The sequence below is a fragment of the Cervus canadensis genome, chromosome 25 (assembly GCF_019320065.1).
Source record: "Cervus canadensis isolate Bull #8, Minnesota chromosome 25, ASM1932006v1, whole genome shotgun sequence".
NCBI lineage: Eukaryota > Metazoa > Chordata > Mammalia > Artiodactyla > Cervidae > Cervus > Cervus canadensis.
This window is the reverse complement of record NC_057410.1, coordinates 8,140,973-8,157,161: the sequence shown is the minus strand read 5'-3', so window position 1 is coordinate 8,157,161 and position 16,189 is coordinate 8,140,973. Positions and strand designations below refer to the sequence as shown.

Here is a 16,189-nt window from a genome sequence, read left to right as displayed (position 1 = left end):
CTGCACATACAGAGGGCTGACTGTATAATATACATCTCATTGATCTCTTTTTACAATTAACCGTTAACTTAGTTTAGCACCTTTATTCTATGATGTTAGGAAAATGTTTAAAATCATTTCTGAAATTAACCCCAGGAGAATATTTATATAAAATTCAGGATACAATTTTAGGAAATTTAGAAAACCATTGAAGCCCATCCATGAAACCTCTAGGGACCACATGGGCCAAAGGTTAAAAAAACCCTTAGCCACCCTAAAACCCTACTTAGAAGTTTGGAATTTAAACTTAAATGATGACTATAGTAATTCTGCTGCTCAATTTTGTCCATCCTTTCTTAATTTTCCAATAGTACTACTGGTCTTATCATCTTGGTTTCTTGCATGAAAGTGAAAGTGTTAGTCGCTCAGTTGTGTCTGACTCCTTGTAGCCCGCCAGGCTCCTCTGTCCATGGAATTCTCCAGGCAAGAATACTGGAGTGGGTAGCAACTCCCTTCTCCAGGGGATCTTCCCGACCCAGGGATTGAACCCAGGTCTCCCAAACTGCAGGCAGATTCTTTCCTGTCTGAGCCACCAGGGAAGGTTTCTTGCATAGTTATGAATAAAAATGGGGCAAGGCAGGGGAACTAAACCGGCAGCTACTACTTACAAGCATTGTAAATACACAGGTATGTTGTACCCTAAGTAAATCCAGTTAAGAGGGAAAATATTAGATTTTTAATTCTATCAACATATGCACACAGGCTTTTTGTAGTGCACTTGAAAAAAGATTCTAAATTGTTTAATAGAACAAAGTAGGATATACTCTTTTAGGAGTGCAATTAAATCATCCAGACACTCATACAGTATGTGCAGTCCCTTAAATGGAAAATCAGGAGAGATGGAAAAATAAGGCTCAAGTATTTAAAATAACTCCAAAAGACTTGATATATTTCACTATGTAAAATTTATTTGTTTTTTTATAAAAAATGTATAACACCAGCACCTACTCTTCAATCAGTTAATTTATGAAACCATTCTGTTTTGTAGAATACACATTGGCATTGAAACAGTTTAAGGAAATGTAATAGCTATCTACAAAAAGTTAATTTTGATTTTCCCCCCCACTTTTTTATGAGTATGCACACATAAATGAAACAGTTTATGAGTCTGCACACATAAAACAAAAATTTAAATTTTCAAACATTTTATATTCAGTAATGAAAAAGAAGTACACTGCTTTCTTGCTATGGTCTTTATAAAGGACTTAAAAGTTTCAAGTTAAAAAAAAAAGGTACTAGAATAACTCTGCTGTATCTTACAACAGCATTTTTATATAGAACGATTTAATCGGCATGCAACTTCTCTATGTTGTCACATACCTGTAATTTAGGGAAAATTACACCCATTTTACAGAAAAAAATCCCAATACATATACTGCAATAAGCTCAAAGCAATGTTAAAAAGACCAGTGTGAACGGCACACAAAAAATTGTTTCTTTATAAATTATTAACTGGAATTCCTGATCATGACGTAGGCACGGGGAGATCTAGTCCTCAGGGCTTTGCTCTCTGGAAGAACACCTGTAAATAAAGTATTAGTTCAATTAGTACTGATGCCAGATGATTATCACCTTTTACCTGAGAAAGGGCTCCATGTTACTGGGTGCTAGCCAGTCTTCTAAAACATTTCATATACTCCATAAATCCACACATAATACAAGACAAAAACTTTCTCTTCTGGACAACTTGGCAAAGTCTAGAGATAACTAATGTTGCCATTACTCAGCTGGGAAACTAGTGAAAGTGTGGTGCTACCTCCAGTGCTGTGAGAGCCAAGCAGCGAGAGGGAAACACGCTCTGGACCACGGTTTGCTGACTGGCACTACTGCCAAAGTCAGTGCCAGGAAATTAAACTTTGAGGAAGAAACAAGTCAAAGCTAAAGACAGCAGGCGTTATCCCTTAACTATTTATTTCTTTGATTATAAAAAAATACTTCCAATTTAACATCTAAGACTATGAATGTGTAGGCTAGAGGCTGTGCTAAGCACTGGCTCATTATTACTCCCTTCTGTAGTTGGGTTCCTGTTAAGTAAGCACCAGAAAGAGTAAATAGAAGGCAGTAAACTCATTATGGATAAGGACCATGTTCGTCATTATATCTCTAACACCTAGTAGATCAGACATTCACGTAACAATTATTAACTATTTATTGACTAAGTGGAGAGAAAAGAAGCATCACTATATAAGCAAAAGATAGCCTTATATAGAGGCCATGATTAAGATTAGCCTTGAAGAATGGGTAGAATTCCTAAAGGAGAAGAGTGCTAACAAGAGTGAATATTTGAAGAACAGCAGGAATAGTAAGGGATATTCCTGCAAGAGAAAACAAAAAGGTAGTCTGAGCTCAGAAGCTGGAAAAAAAAAAGCACCTAAATGCCAAATTAAAGAATATGTTACTGTTTAGTCAACAGTTAAAGCATATGAAGATCATGAAGAAGAGGAATGAATTTCAGAAAACTGTTCAATGTTTTCCAATGGATCAGCTTGGATAGAACAAGGGAAGGGAAATCAGAGTGAGAACAGAAGCCTACACCAGAGTGGGAGCAGGGGAGACAGAAAACAACTGAGACAGCGAGGAGGAGACAATCAACAAGATCTAAGGATTAATCAGACAGGAACAGAGGAGGCTCAAAAGAAGGAACTTCATTTTTTTTTCCAACTAGAAGAATAACGCCATAGAGAAGCTGCGCTTGGGAGGAAGACTTTATAAATGCTGTTGGGATGAGTATACTTGGAGCACAAGCCTCCTACAATGTACCTAGACCTGCTGGAACAGATACCTCTAACAGAGAGTTACAATTTATTTTTAGTCCTTTAATCCAGTGTGATGATCAGTTACTTAACAGAGGTTACTTTCACAGGTACTTTGCTTTTATGGGGAATTGGGAAAGGGGAGGGTTCCCAATGATAACTCTCTTCTCACAAACTCTTTGGTCAGTTTAAGCTGACAAACTATTACTAGGGGAAAAACTGGCAAGGGAAGATGGTAGAACCAAAGTTGAAGGATAGCACACAGCGACATCCCTTGACTTGAATGCCTTTGGCAAAAGGACCAGGGAGCCATTAAGTTACTTATCACTAAGAAATTTAGCACATGCTTTACCCTGAAATTTGTTGAAGATAATTAAAAAAGTAAAGAACAGTTCCTCAAGCTGTCACACTATAACTTTAATTCCGGACCATGAGCTCCTTGTGGGCAGGGAAAGTCACTCATACCAGTGTCTGCAGCAGTTAGGAGAGTATGTGTCACGTAACAAGGCAGTCAGAGTACTGACTGAGTGACTAGCTGGGTGAGGGCAAGACAGCTGTTTCATGGACTTAACTGTAAAAATGAATACCAAGTAAATACTTGGAGGTTGGTTTGGTTAATTCAGTGGTTTTATGAATGTAAAAAGAGCCTTACTGGCCAAATCTGAGGATTCTACTTTTTGTCCATTTTGCAAATTCAAAAGTTTCAAGATAGCATATAACCAAGTAACTCATACTTGTGTTTTTTTTAGTTCCTTACTTTCAACTCTATATGGGCAGCTGTTCTTAAATATTACTTGTTCTCCCAATTCTCTAGGTCCTATTTAGTTACATCACAAAACTGTAAAAGGAAATGAGATTTTCCTATCACCATGGTCAGGCATATACAATTCAGTGTGCTTATCTAACTTCCTTTAACCTTTTGTAGGAGCTCAGCTGAAAGGGCCTTCACATAAAACTGAAGTGTAGTAATAGCTATTGATTGTGGATTCTTAGAAGCAGGTTTTAGAGCAGAGATTCCCAAATATGTAACTATGTAACTGCTGGTCAAACTACAGTATGACACAGTATGCTGCAGTATGTACTGGCTCTGAAACATCCCCTAATTGTATGAAGATACGTACATTTTCCAAATACCTACCTTTAAGTAGTTTTTAAAAACTTTAGCATCAGGCTGCTGAAGGGCTTGACAAAACTCCTGAGGGGCCAGGAGGGGAGGAGAGGTAAAAGAATGAGTCATTTGTATTAAACTCATCAAAATTCAAAACCACAATATTCTTTTAAAATTATGATAATAAAATCATAAAACTGACCATCTTAACCACATATACAGCACAGCACTGCTAACTATATGCACTGTCATGCACCAGATCTCAAGAATTTTTCATCTTGCAAAACTAAAACTCCACACCCATTGAACAAATCCCCGTTCCCCCTTCCTCGCCAGCCCCCACCCCCTGGCCACCAACATTCTACCTTCTGTTTCTAAGAGTTTGACCACTTCAGATACTTCATTTAAGTGGAATAATGTGGTATCTGTTTTTGTGATTGGCTTATTTCATTTAGCGTAGTGTCCTCAAGGTTATCCATGTTGTAGCATACGACAAAATTTCCCTTTTTGTTTTAAAGGCTGAACCATATCCGTTCTATGTATACAGCACACTTGTCTTATCCATTCACCCGTCAACAGACATTCAGGTTGCTTCACACCTCCAGTATTCATATTATAATTTATCAAAATTAACCTGAACAGTTCCTTACCAAAAAGGTTATATGACATTTCCAAAGGTAATGCTTTTCAGCCAGGCTGTTTTTACTCTAGAGAACACAGCTGTTCTGGGGCAGACTGACTCTTGCCTCAGAAGGGCGAGTGGGACAGAGATTACATGGTTATAGCTGCTCTCATCTAGCAAAAGGGTAACTGTGAGGAGCCAGAGCAAATGAGAAAGAGAAAATTCTCTCCAATAGAGCTGTGCAAGAGGCGCAGTCAGATGGCATACGAGAAAAGGAAAACTGGGAATCATTATCTTTTACAAGCAAATTATTAGACAGAAATATATATATATATATATATAGCGCTTCGTTTAGGAATCTAGGAAACTATTTGAGCTATTCAAAATTGAATGGTATACTTCTGTTTCTGATGCATTAAGATCATAAGTAATTAGTAACATAGTTTTTATAAAATATTAATTTACTTATCTAACAAATGGTAAGTGAGAAAATTAATATCCAAGTTAAAGATATGTCATAAAACTAGAGATCATAAATTCATTAAAAATGAATTTTGTGAGCACTCTTATGTGAGGTCTATCTTTCACTCAGTTTTTCCAGTGCCTCTTACAAACAGCATTATAAAATACTATTGATGAAGAAACAATCCTTAGAATCTACACAAGAGATCCTAACTCGAGTTTCAATCGGGACTCTGATAGCTCGTTAGAACTATGTGCTACTGCACAAGAGGTCTGGATAACTAGATGCTCAGAAAACAACTGAATGCCATCATAAAAATGATGTGCCACTTACCTCAAAATATGATTTCAAATTCACAAGCTAAGCACAGGTGAGCTTGGCCTGTGTAAAATTAACCACCGGACACAAACTTTCAGACCACGCATTTGTATACCACAGTCCCCTCTGGCAGACTGGGGGAGCCTATTAGACCACTTTCAGAATGTTTTAAAAAATACTCTTAAAATACATGGGGTTACAAAGGAAACTAATGATAATGAATTATGCTTATGAAATATATTTGTGATGTGTGGCAGAATAAGACTTACTGACTTAGATAACAAGGTCTAGTGGCTATTTCAAGATCTCTGGAACAATGTAATGTGATTTAAAAATATCTGTGATTCCTATAAGTGACAAAATCACAGGCAATGTGAATACTACTATGATCTGTTACCTACACAATGGTAGGAAGTTAGATTTGTTAGACTGAAAAAAAAAAAAAAAAAAAGTTTTTTTTTCCCATTCAATTTCACAGGCCCTCTGATGTTTGGACTTTGGCTATCCTATGTGTATTAAGTCAAGGTGAATGTAATAGTTTCTGGCTTTCTTTTTTCTTTTAAAGCCTCTTTATTGATTTTGCTACAATAATGATTATGTTTTGGTCTTTTGGCCAAGAGGTATGTGGGATCCTAGCTCCCTGACCAGGGATGGAACCTGTACCCCCTGCACCGGAAGGTGAAGCCTTAACCGCTGGACCACCAGGGAACTTCCAGGTTTGGCTTTCTCCAGTCAAAATTTAAACTGAATTACAGTGGCTCAGTGGTAAAGAATCCACCTGCCAAGCAGGAGATGCAGGTTCAATCCCTGAGTTGGGAAGATCCCTTGGAGAAGGAAATGGCAACCCACTCCAGTATTCTTGCTTGGGAAATCCCATGGAGAGGAGCCTTTGGGCTCCAATCCATGGGATCACAAAGAATCGGACATGACTTAGGGACTAAACAACAACTTCTTTAATTAAGATTAAGAGGAAAATCTGCTACAATAGCTCTTACCTGAATTATCTCTGGAGCTACTTGCAAGGAAGGCAGGTATTCCTGTTGAAGATACTGAACACATTCTGGGCCCTGAAAATTAAATTGGAACAATATATGAATACTTAAAATACAATATGGTATTGTGATTAAGAACACAGATTCTAAAGCCAGACTGCTTTGAAGCCTGGCTCTGGCTAACTTCTAGTAACTTGGGTAGGTTACTTAATCTCCCTGAGCTTCAGTTTCTGAAAAAATGGAGTTATTGTGAGGACTGGAAGAGTTAACAAACATAAAGCTGCTAAAATAACACTTAGCACTCAGGACACATTAACATGCAGTGTTATGCAGTGCTAACAGCTAAACAAATATTCTTCTAAATGCAGAAGATCACAAAACCAGAGTCTGGCTCACAGGACTGAAAAAGAAAGCAAAGAGGGGTGCTCCTGTTCAGTCTACCAGAGTGGACCACAGGCATGCTGGGGGAAGCCTGTGGGTAGTGCCAGGATGATTAACATCTTTAGAAATGAAAATATCAGCAAGAAAGAACAAAATGCTATATAGGAGATAATAGCAATAAAAGCACACCTCCTTCTTCCTATTCAATAAACTAGGAAACAGGAATTTAGTAGCCAGGTGAGAAAACTAAGACACAGGAAGATAGGGTGATTTGTCCAGTTTGCTGTTAATTAAGTCTGTACTATATACTAAATGCCAAAGCCTTTGACTGTGTGGATCACAATAAACTGTGGAAAATTCTGAAAGAGATGGGAATACCAGACCACCTGACCTGCCTCTTGAGAAACCTACATGCAGGTCAGGAAGCAACAGTTAGAACCAGACATGGAACAACAGACTGGTTCCAAATAGGAAAAAGGAGTACGTCAAGGCTGTATATTGTCACCCTGCTTATTTAACTTATATGCAGAGTACATCATGAGAAACGCTGGGCTGGAAGAAGCACAAGCTGGAATCAAGATTGCTGGGAGAAATATCAATAACTTCAGATATGCAGATGATACCACCCTTATGGCAGAAAGTGAAGAGGAACTAAAAAGCCTCTTGATGAAAGTGAAAGAGAAGAGTGAAAAAGTTGGCTTAAAGCTCAACATTCAGAAAACTAAGATCATGGCATCTGGTCCCATCACTTCATGGCAGATAGATGGAGAAACAGTGGAAACAGTGTCAGACTTTATTTTTTTGGGCTCCAAAATCATTGCAGATGGTGACTGCAGCCAGGAAACTAAAAGATGCTTACTCCTTGGAAGGAAAGTTATGACCAACCTAGACAGCATATTAAAAAGCAGAGACATTACTTTGCCAACAAAGTTCCGTCTAGTCAAGGCTATGGTTTTTCCAGTGGTCATGTATGGATGTGAGAGTTGGACAGTAAAGAAAGCTGAGCGCCGAAAAATTGATGCTTCTGAAGTGTGGTGTTGGAGAAGACTCTTGAGAGTCCCTTGGACTGCAAGGAGATCCAACCAGTCCATCCTGAAGGAGATCAGTCCTGAGTGCTCATTGGAAGGACTGATGCTGAAGCTGAAACTCCAATACTTTGGCCACCTAATGCAAAGAGTTGACTCATTTGAAAAGACCCTGATGCTGGAAGCGATTGGGGACAGGAGGAGAATGGGACGACAGAGGATGAGATGGCTGGATGGCATCACTGACTCGATGGACATGAGTCTGAGTAAACTCTGGGAGTTGGTGATGGACAGGAGGCCTGGCGTGCTGCGATTCATGGGGTCGCAAAGAGCTGGACACAACTGAGCGACTGAACTGAACTGAAATACTAAATAAAGAGCAGGTCATTTGATATCTTAAACCGTTGTCCTTCATTGCCAACTGCTAGTACTTCTAGATGCAAAAACTTTCGTAATAATTATCTGGCTTTTAAGGGTAAACTTGGTAGAGGGAAGGGAGAAGAGTTCCACAAACTTACTCCTAATCCCACCCCTTCTCAACACCTACAAAGGAACTGAGGACACAGTTTGAAAACGGTTTTCTTACAGCACTCTGTTGCTGAGACAATGGCCTCAACCAAATACAATAAATCCAATACTGAGAAAACAAACAAACAAAATCCCTGCTAATTTCATCTTTAAACTTGAATCTAACTTAAATGCTTTAATATGTTTAGGACTCCAACCTAGTGCAACCGAAAGGATGCTATCAAAACAAAAGCAATCCAACTCTCCTCAATGTACTTCTCCCTGCATTAATATCTGGATTTCCTGTTCTGCTCCTGAATCAGAGGCTTTCTTTATGTTTCCTTATCTACGTTGACTCCTGACCCACTAGCCCAATCAATCCAGGTCACAATTTAATGATCCTTCTAAGGAAACTTGTTCCTGAGAGGAGATAATACTGTACTGTTTGTGCAAGTTTCTCCTATCAGTTCTCCTTTCCTTCTCACTTCTTTATTCTACTCTTCTCCGTGTACTAACTGCCCATTCACTGCTCATCATTGCATATTGCTCCACTGCTATCACTTAAAAATGGAGTATAGTTTTGTTTTTGTTTTTTTTAATGAGGAAACGTAAACTTTCACCTCAAGAGGAGATCAGTCAGGTAAATAAATGAGAAAATAGAAAAATGAAGTAAATAATTTTCAAATATTATGTTCCACTTGATTCAATTCTGTGTGTGTCTAAATAACAACTCTGAGGACAAGATAAACACTTCTGAATTGTAAATATCATTCTTACTGTTATTCCTCATTCTCCTTGACTCTCTAGCATCGAACAATGTTAACCAGTCTTCTCTTTCATGACTCTATTCCCCTAACTTTTTTCTTTTTTACTTTACAACATTGTACTGGTTTTGCCATACATTGACTTGAATCCGCCATGGGTGTACATGTGTTCCCCATCCTGAACCCCCCTCCCAACTCCCCCCCATTCCCCTAACTTTCACACCTTTGGTCTTACTTCTAGCTTTCTGCTGACTCTTGCTTTAGCCAAAGTTCTTTCTGTCCTGGTCTTAGAAACTCTCATTCATTCCTACTACTCCATCTTAACAAACTACAACCTGAGAACTCCAAAACCAGTATTTAGTTCTAACTGCTTTTGACCCAAGTTTCTAAGTGCTCTGTGTACATTTTTTCTACCTAGCTATTCTAAATTACAATCACTGCCTACTGACTTCCAACTTCTCACATGTAACACATGCCTAGTCTCAATTAGGTTTTTAGCTATTCTACCCCTATGCTTTAGTTAAACAGAATAACATTATTTTCTACTAAGTCTACACTACAACATCTCATCTGTCTTCCTACACCTGCCACAGTATTTTTGCCCAGAGAGTCAGCTCCTCCTGGTCAGTCTAATGAATCCACATTTGCTTCACAGTCTATATAAAAATAGAAAAACACTCCCTCTTTTGGTATTGACTTATATACTGCCTGGGCAGATCTGCTCATTCATCCTTAGTCCCACCATGTTACACTGAATACAAATGAATTAATTTACTATACCTCCATTAAAGTACTTACTTAACACATCCAATTGAGTTTTTAAGTATTGGTCTCCCTAATTCTAAGTGAAAGTTGCTTAGTTGTGTCTTGACTCTCTGCGACCTCACGGATAGCCCATGGAATTCTCCAGGCCAGAATACTGGAGTGAGTAGCTGTTCCCTTCTCCAGGGGATCTTCCCAACCCAGGGATTGAACCCAGGTCTCCCACATTGCAGGCGGATTCTTTACCAGCTGAGCTACCAGGGAAGCCCAATTCTAAGCTCCACATATGTTGGGGCAGTTTTTATTCATGTTTATACAGGACCTTTGCAGCCCCAAAACACATAGCCCTTCCTCCCTAGCACATTATAGGTGTAGAGAAAATGCTGGATTGAAAACCCTTCAAGCCTCTCTTGGAATCAAAAATTCAAGTTCAGACGAGGGAGCAGGATGTACGAAGACTCTGAACAAAATCTCACGTGTTTATTTTGGGTGGTTGAGGGAAGTTCCTGTTCACTAGATGACTTCGGCTATGTGGGACTGCTAGTCCTGTGCTGGCATCCTGGCTTTGAGAAGTTGGAGGTAGAAATTTTTGTTTTTTTTAAAAAAAAAAAAGGACCTGATTTTCAAATGCTGGCATTCAATTCACTAGTTAAAAACACTATATAAAGCAAACAACACACCAGCTAGATTCAGCCCAGAATCACTTATGATTTATACAAATTGTTAGGTTAACAAGGGGACTACAAACTTCTGAAGTAGTGAAGTGCTCTAACCAACCTGTAACACTAAGAAGTTGGACAAATCTGCGAAGAACCTACCAGGTAGTGAAACCTGGGATTCTGAAATTCTGGTTAAAATGTTTCTTATTGTTTGTCAAATGAAACAAATATACATTTTAACTTTCTGGTTATCCCAAATGTGAAAGACAATAAAGAATACTATTACTTTCGTTCAACCCCACCCTCACATCCAAGACAGTCGAAAGTGAAGTTAATCAATTTTCATAAAGACAGTTTTCAAGAACAAGACATACTCAATTAAAACTATAAAAAATAAACATGCAACCTGAAAGTAAGGGGGCAGAAAGTACAAAGCTTACCCGTTTGAGATGAATTGTTTTCAGTGTCACCGCACACTCAGATAAAGCCTATGAAAAGCAAGTTTAAGAAATTTAATATAGTCAATTCTTAAATACTGATCCTACATTTCTTTCCCTCGCCACTGTTCATTAACATTTACTGCCAAAGAAAAGATGGAGAAAGGAATGCTAACAGACAGGCAAAAGGAACAAATGGGTAGACAGAAAAATACAAAAATGCTGTCTTAATGTAGTGCATTATAATTAAGAAATCAAGCTTTTACTTGGTCCTAGGGAAATGACTAAAGGGCAACTGCTTGACATTAAGCATTCTAAAGATGAGATTTGGGGAAACTATCAAATGAGGAAGAGAAAGTTACTCTCTTAATGATTAAGAAAGAAAGGAAAAAAACAAAAAAACAACATTAAGCACAAGTTTTAGAAGAAAGAAGTGGCAGGAAACTAGTCAATCAAACTTTAAAGAATGTTTGCATCATGTACACTTTCAGAGTCCTAGAAAAAGTCCTGGTTATTAAAACTGGAGGAGCTAGATTTTATATAGTCAACTTTAATACCAAGATTTAGTAAGAATTCACAAAAGGTCCAAAAGGTATCATCATGTTTTAAAAAAAAATTTAAGCTAATATTATAATTTGAAATTATTATTATTTTTTAAAGGCACTGAAATCTAATATAATCAGCCTGGCATTAAGGAAGAAATTGTGAGTTAGAACACATGAGATCTAAGAAGGTCTAAAGAGATTCCTAGGTGCTTACCAATACTGTTTGTGCATCTGCCAGGTCAAAGGTTTGTTTTAAAGGTGCTAGGAAACATGCGGGGACAATGTGCTTATAAACAAAATCAGCAAATCCCACTGGTCCATCTTTACCTCCTGTTAAGAAAATTCAAATTTTCATCTTGTATAATAATGAAGTCATTTAATTTATCACAAGTGAAAATCAACTCCCAGCTCCTGTCTATGTTAGGACTAGGATCCCATTTCATCTCTCTTGTCTTAGGAAACAGGCCGGGGAATGAAGAATTTTTTAAAAAAATTATATTTATTTTTGACTGTGCTGGGTCTTCGTTGCTGTGTGGGCTTTTCTCTAGTGAGGCACGGGCTCTAGGGCACGCAGGCTTCAGCAGTTGCAGCTCCCGGGCTCTTGAGCACAGGCTCAATAGTTGTGATGTACGGGCTTATCTGCTCCAAGGCAGGTGGGATCTTCCTGGATCAGGGATCAAACCTGTGTCTCCTGCATTGGCAGGCGGATTCTTCTACCACTGTGACACCAGGGGAAGCCCCAAGATTTTTTAAAAAAGAATTATCTTACCCCAGAGTTCTACCAACTTGGAAAGGATAATAAAACATGTTTTCTGAGCAATGGGATCTGGATATTCAACTGCTCCTTGAATAACAGTAACCAGCACTCGTTCTACATTCTCTGCACCTGAAGAGAAAAACCTGAGTTCAATCTGAAAAAGAACTAGAAAGGCAATCTGAAGTTCTGATTTCATATACAGTAACAAGACAAAAACATTTACAGGGTTGATAAGAGCTCTCAATTTTTATTATCCTGGCTCCTAAATTTTAAGTATAAAACACTGAAAAATTACTATTCCCTCATTATCCTGCCCTCTGGATTTCCATACAGCAAAATTAACTATGTGGACCCCTGCAGTCCATTTTTAATAGCTTACTGACCAGAGACTATTCAATATTCAGTTACATAACTAATTGCAGGCCACAAGCATTAAATTTCTGCAAAAGCCCCCCAGACACTAATGTGTTAATTAAAAAAAAAACAATGTGGCCAGTAAGATTCAATTCTGGCAAGAAGCCATCACAGTAGTATACTATAAAGGAATCAACTAATATAGCTTTAGGCAAACAAAGAACATTCTCTAGAATAAAATACATACTAGAATATACAACCAAGCCACAGTAAATATAAAAGGATAGACATTATTTCAAGTATCTTTTCTGACCACAATTGCATGAAACTAGAGATCAACCACAGAAAGAAAAATGAAAAAAAAAAAACTATGTGGAAATGAAACAACATGCTACTAAAAAACCAATGGGTCAGTGAGGAAATCAAAGAAGAAAAAAGAAAAAATAATACCAAAGCAAGTGATAATGAAAAACAACCATACAAAAAATCTACAGGATGCAGCAAAAGCAGTCTTAAGACAGAAGTTCATAGTGATATAGGCCTTCCTCAAAAAAACAAGAGAGATCTCAAACAATGTAACATACCACCTAAAAGAATTAGAAAAAGAACAAACAAATCCTGAAGTCAACAGAAGGAAGGAAATAAATATCAGAGAGAAGACACAGATTAGAGACCAAAAAAAATAGAAAAAGGCAATAAAAGCAAGAGATGGTTTTTTGGAAGGGATAAACAAAATCAACAAACCTGTAGCCAGTGTCATCAAGAAGGAAAAGGACTCAAATAAACAAAATAAAAAATGAAAAAGAAATAACCAGCACTGCAGAAATTAAAAAAAAAAATTATAATACTACAGTTATATGGCAACAAAATGGACAACCTAGAAGAAATGGAAAAATTTCTAGAGACATACAGCCTACCAAATCCGAATCAAGAAGAAACAGGTAACTTCAACAGACTGATCATTAGAGATGAAATAGAATCTGTCTTGAAAAAAAAAAACTCCCTGCAATAAAAGCCCAGGACCATTCAGCTTCACTGGGGAATTCTACCAAACAGACAAAGAACTTACACCTATCTTTCTTAAACTCTTACAAAAGACTGAACAGGGAACACCACCAACGTCATTCTATGAAGCCATCATCACCCTGATACCCAAACCAGACAAAACACTACAAAAAAAGAAAATCATAGGCTGGTATCTTTGATGAATATAGATGCAAAAATCTTCAACAAAATATTAGCAAACTGAAGCCAATAACACATAAAAAGGATTACACTCCATGATCAAGTAGGATTTATTTCAGGGTCACAAGGATGGTTCAATATATGCAAATCAATCAATGTGACATTACCACCCCAACAAAAGAAAAGACAAAAACCACATAATTATCTCAGTAGATTCAGAAAAAGCATCTGGTAAAATCAACATCCCTTCATGATAAAAACTCTTACCAAAGTGAGTAGTACAGAGGGAGTATATCTCAACATAATAAAAGCCATTTATAACAAACCCACAGTGAATTTAATACTCAATGGTGAAAAGCCAAAAACCTTCCTGCTCTATTTTGGAACAAGAGAACAATGTTCACTCTTACCACTTCTAGTCAATATAGTACTGGAAGTCTCAGCCACAGCAATTAGACAAAAAAAAAGAAATAAAAGGTGGTTTCCACACTGGAAAGGAAGAGGTAAAACTGTCATTATAGGCTAATGACATGATATTCTATATTGAAAACCCTAAGGACTCCACAAAAAAATATATTAGAATAAATGAGTTCAGCAAGGTAGCAGGATACAAGTCTAATAGATAGAAATCTGTTGCATTTCTTTAATAATGAAATATCACAAAAAGCAAAAAAAATCACATTTGAGATTGTGTCAAAAAAACAAAACAAAACAACCACCAATAAATAAACCTATCAAGGAGGTGAAAGATCCATATGCTGAGAACTATAAAAAACTGATAACAGAAATTGAAGATGATTCAAAGAAATGGAAGATATCCCATGTTTTTGGTTTGGAAGAATATTGTTAGAATGGCCATACTACCCAAAGTCACCTATGGATTTAATACAATTCCTATCAAATTACCCATGGCATTTTTTAAAGAATTAGAAGAAATAATCCTAAAATTTATGTGGAGCCATAAAAGACCCAGAACTGCCAAAGCAATCCTGAGCAAAAAGAACAAAGCTGGAGGCACAGCCCTCTCAGACTTCCAACAACACTAAAAAGTTATTGTAGTAAGAACAGCATGATAATGGCACAAAAACGAACATACAGATCAATGAAACAAAACAGAAGCCAAAAAAAAAAAACCAAAACCACAAACACCTACAGTTAATTAATCTTCTACAAAGGCACGATTATATAATGGAAAAGACAGTCTCTTTGGTAAGTGGCATTGAGAAAGCTAGACAGCCACTTGTTAATTAATCAAGTTAGAACATTCGCTCATGCTGTATACAAAAGTAAACTCATAAAGACCTAACTATAAGATATGACACTATCAGACTAGAAGAGAATGTAAGTAAACATTCTCTGACATAAATCACAGCAACATTTTCTTAGGTCAGCCTCCCAAAGCAAAAGAAATAAAAGCAAAAATAAATGGAACCTAAACAAACTTATCGGCATTTGCACAGCAAAGTAAATCATAAATGAAATGACAAGACTGGAAGAAAATATTTGCAAATTATGAGATTGATGCGGGCTTAAATCCAAAATATGCAAACAGTTCATACTACTCAATAACAAAAAAATAAACAACCCCATCAAAAACTGGGCAGAAAACCTAAATAGACATTTCTTCAAAGACAAACAGATGGCCAAGAAGCACATTAAAAAGATGTTAATCATTGCTAATTATTAGAGAAATGCAAATCAAAACTACAATGAGGTTATCGCCTCACAGAATGGCCATCATCAAAAAGTCTCCAAATAATAAAGGCTGGAGAGCGTATGGAGAAAAGGTAGCTCTTCCACGCTGACGGTGGCAATGTACACGGTGCAGCCAGCATGGCGAACGGCACGGAGGTTCTTGGAAAACTACACGTGGAACCACCGTGTAATCCAGCAATCCCACTCCTGGGCACATACCCAGAAGAGATGGAGACCCTAATTTGAAAAGAAACGCACCCAACATGTTCACAGCAGCACTATTTACAAAAGCCCAAACCTGGAAGCAACCTAAATGTCCACCGAAAGATGAATGGATAGAGAAGATGTAGGTTACATACACAAGGGGTATACTCAGTCATCAAAAGCAGTGGAATATTTCAATCTGCAGCAACATGGATGAACCTAGAGATCATACTACTAAGTGAAGTGAGTCAGACAGAGAAAGACAAGTATTATATGATACCATTTATATATGGAGTCTAAAACATGACACAAATGAGCTTATTTACAAAAAAGAAACAAGACTCATAGACATAAAAAATTTATGGTTACCAAAGGGGAAGTGGGGAGGAATAAATTATAGGTATGAGATTAACCTCTAAAGACTAGAGATCTCTTAAAGAAAATTAGAGATACCAAGGGAACATTTCATGCAAAAATGGGCACAATAAAAAACAGAAATGGTATGGACCTAACAGAAGCAGAAGATATTGAGAAGAGGTGGCAAGAATACACAGGAGAACTATACAAAAAAGATCTTCATGACCCAGATAACCATGATGGTGTGATTACTGGACTAGAT

At 37.4% G+C, this 16,189-nt stretch overlaps 1 protein-coding gene across 3 annotated transcripts in view; it reads right to left on the bottom strand.

Moving 5' to 3' along the window:
• Positions 1–925: 925 nt before the first annotated feature.
• XPOT (exportin for tRNA) overlaps positions 926–16,189 on the bottom strand; it is a 153,444-nt gene continuing 138,180 nt past the window's right edge. For all 3 annotated transcript variants that reach the window (XM_043447489.1, XM_043447488.1, XM_043447487.1), the window contains 6 exons: positions 12,145–12,261; positions 11,590–11,705; positions 10,834–10,881; positions 6,299–6,370; positions 3,931–3,987; positions 926–1,561 (listed from right to left, as the gene is read on the bottom strand). In XM_043447489.1, the coding sequence (XP_043303424.1) occupies positions 1,535–1,561; positions 3,931–3,987; positions 6,299–6,370; positions 10,834–10,881; positions 11,590–11,705; positions 12,145–12,261 (437 nt within the window). In that variant the 3' untranslated portion in view covers positions 926–1,534. The remainder of the gene's footprint in view (positions 1,562–3,930; positions 3,988–6,298; positions 6,371–10,833; positions 10,882–11,589; positions 11,706–12,144; positions 12,262–16,189) is intronic.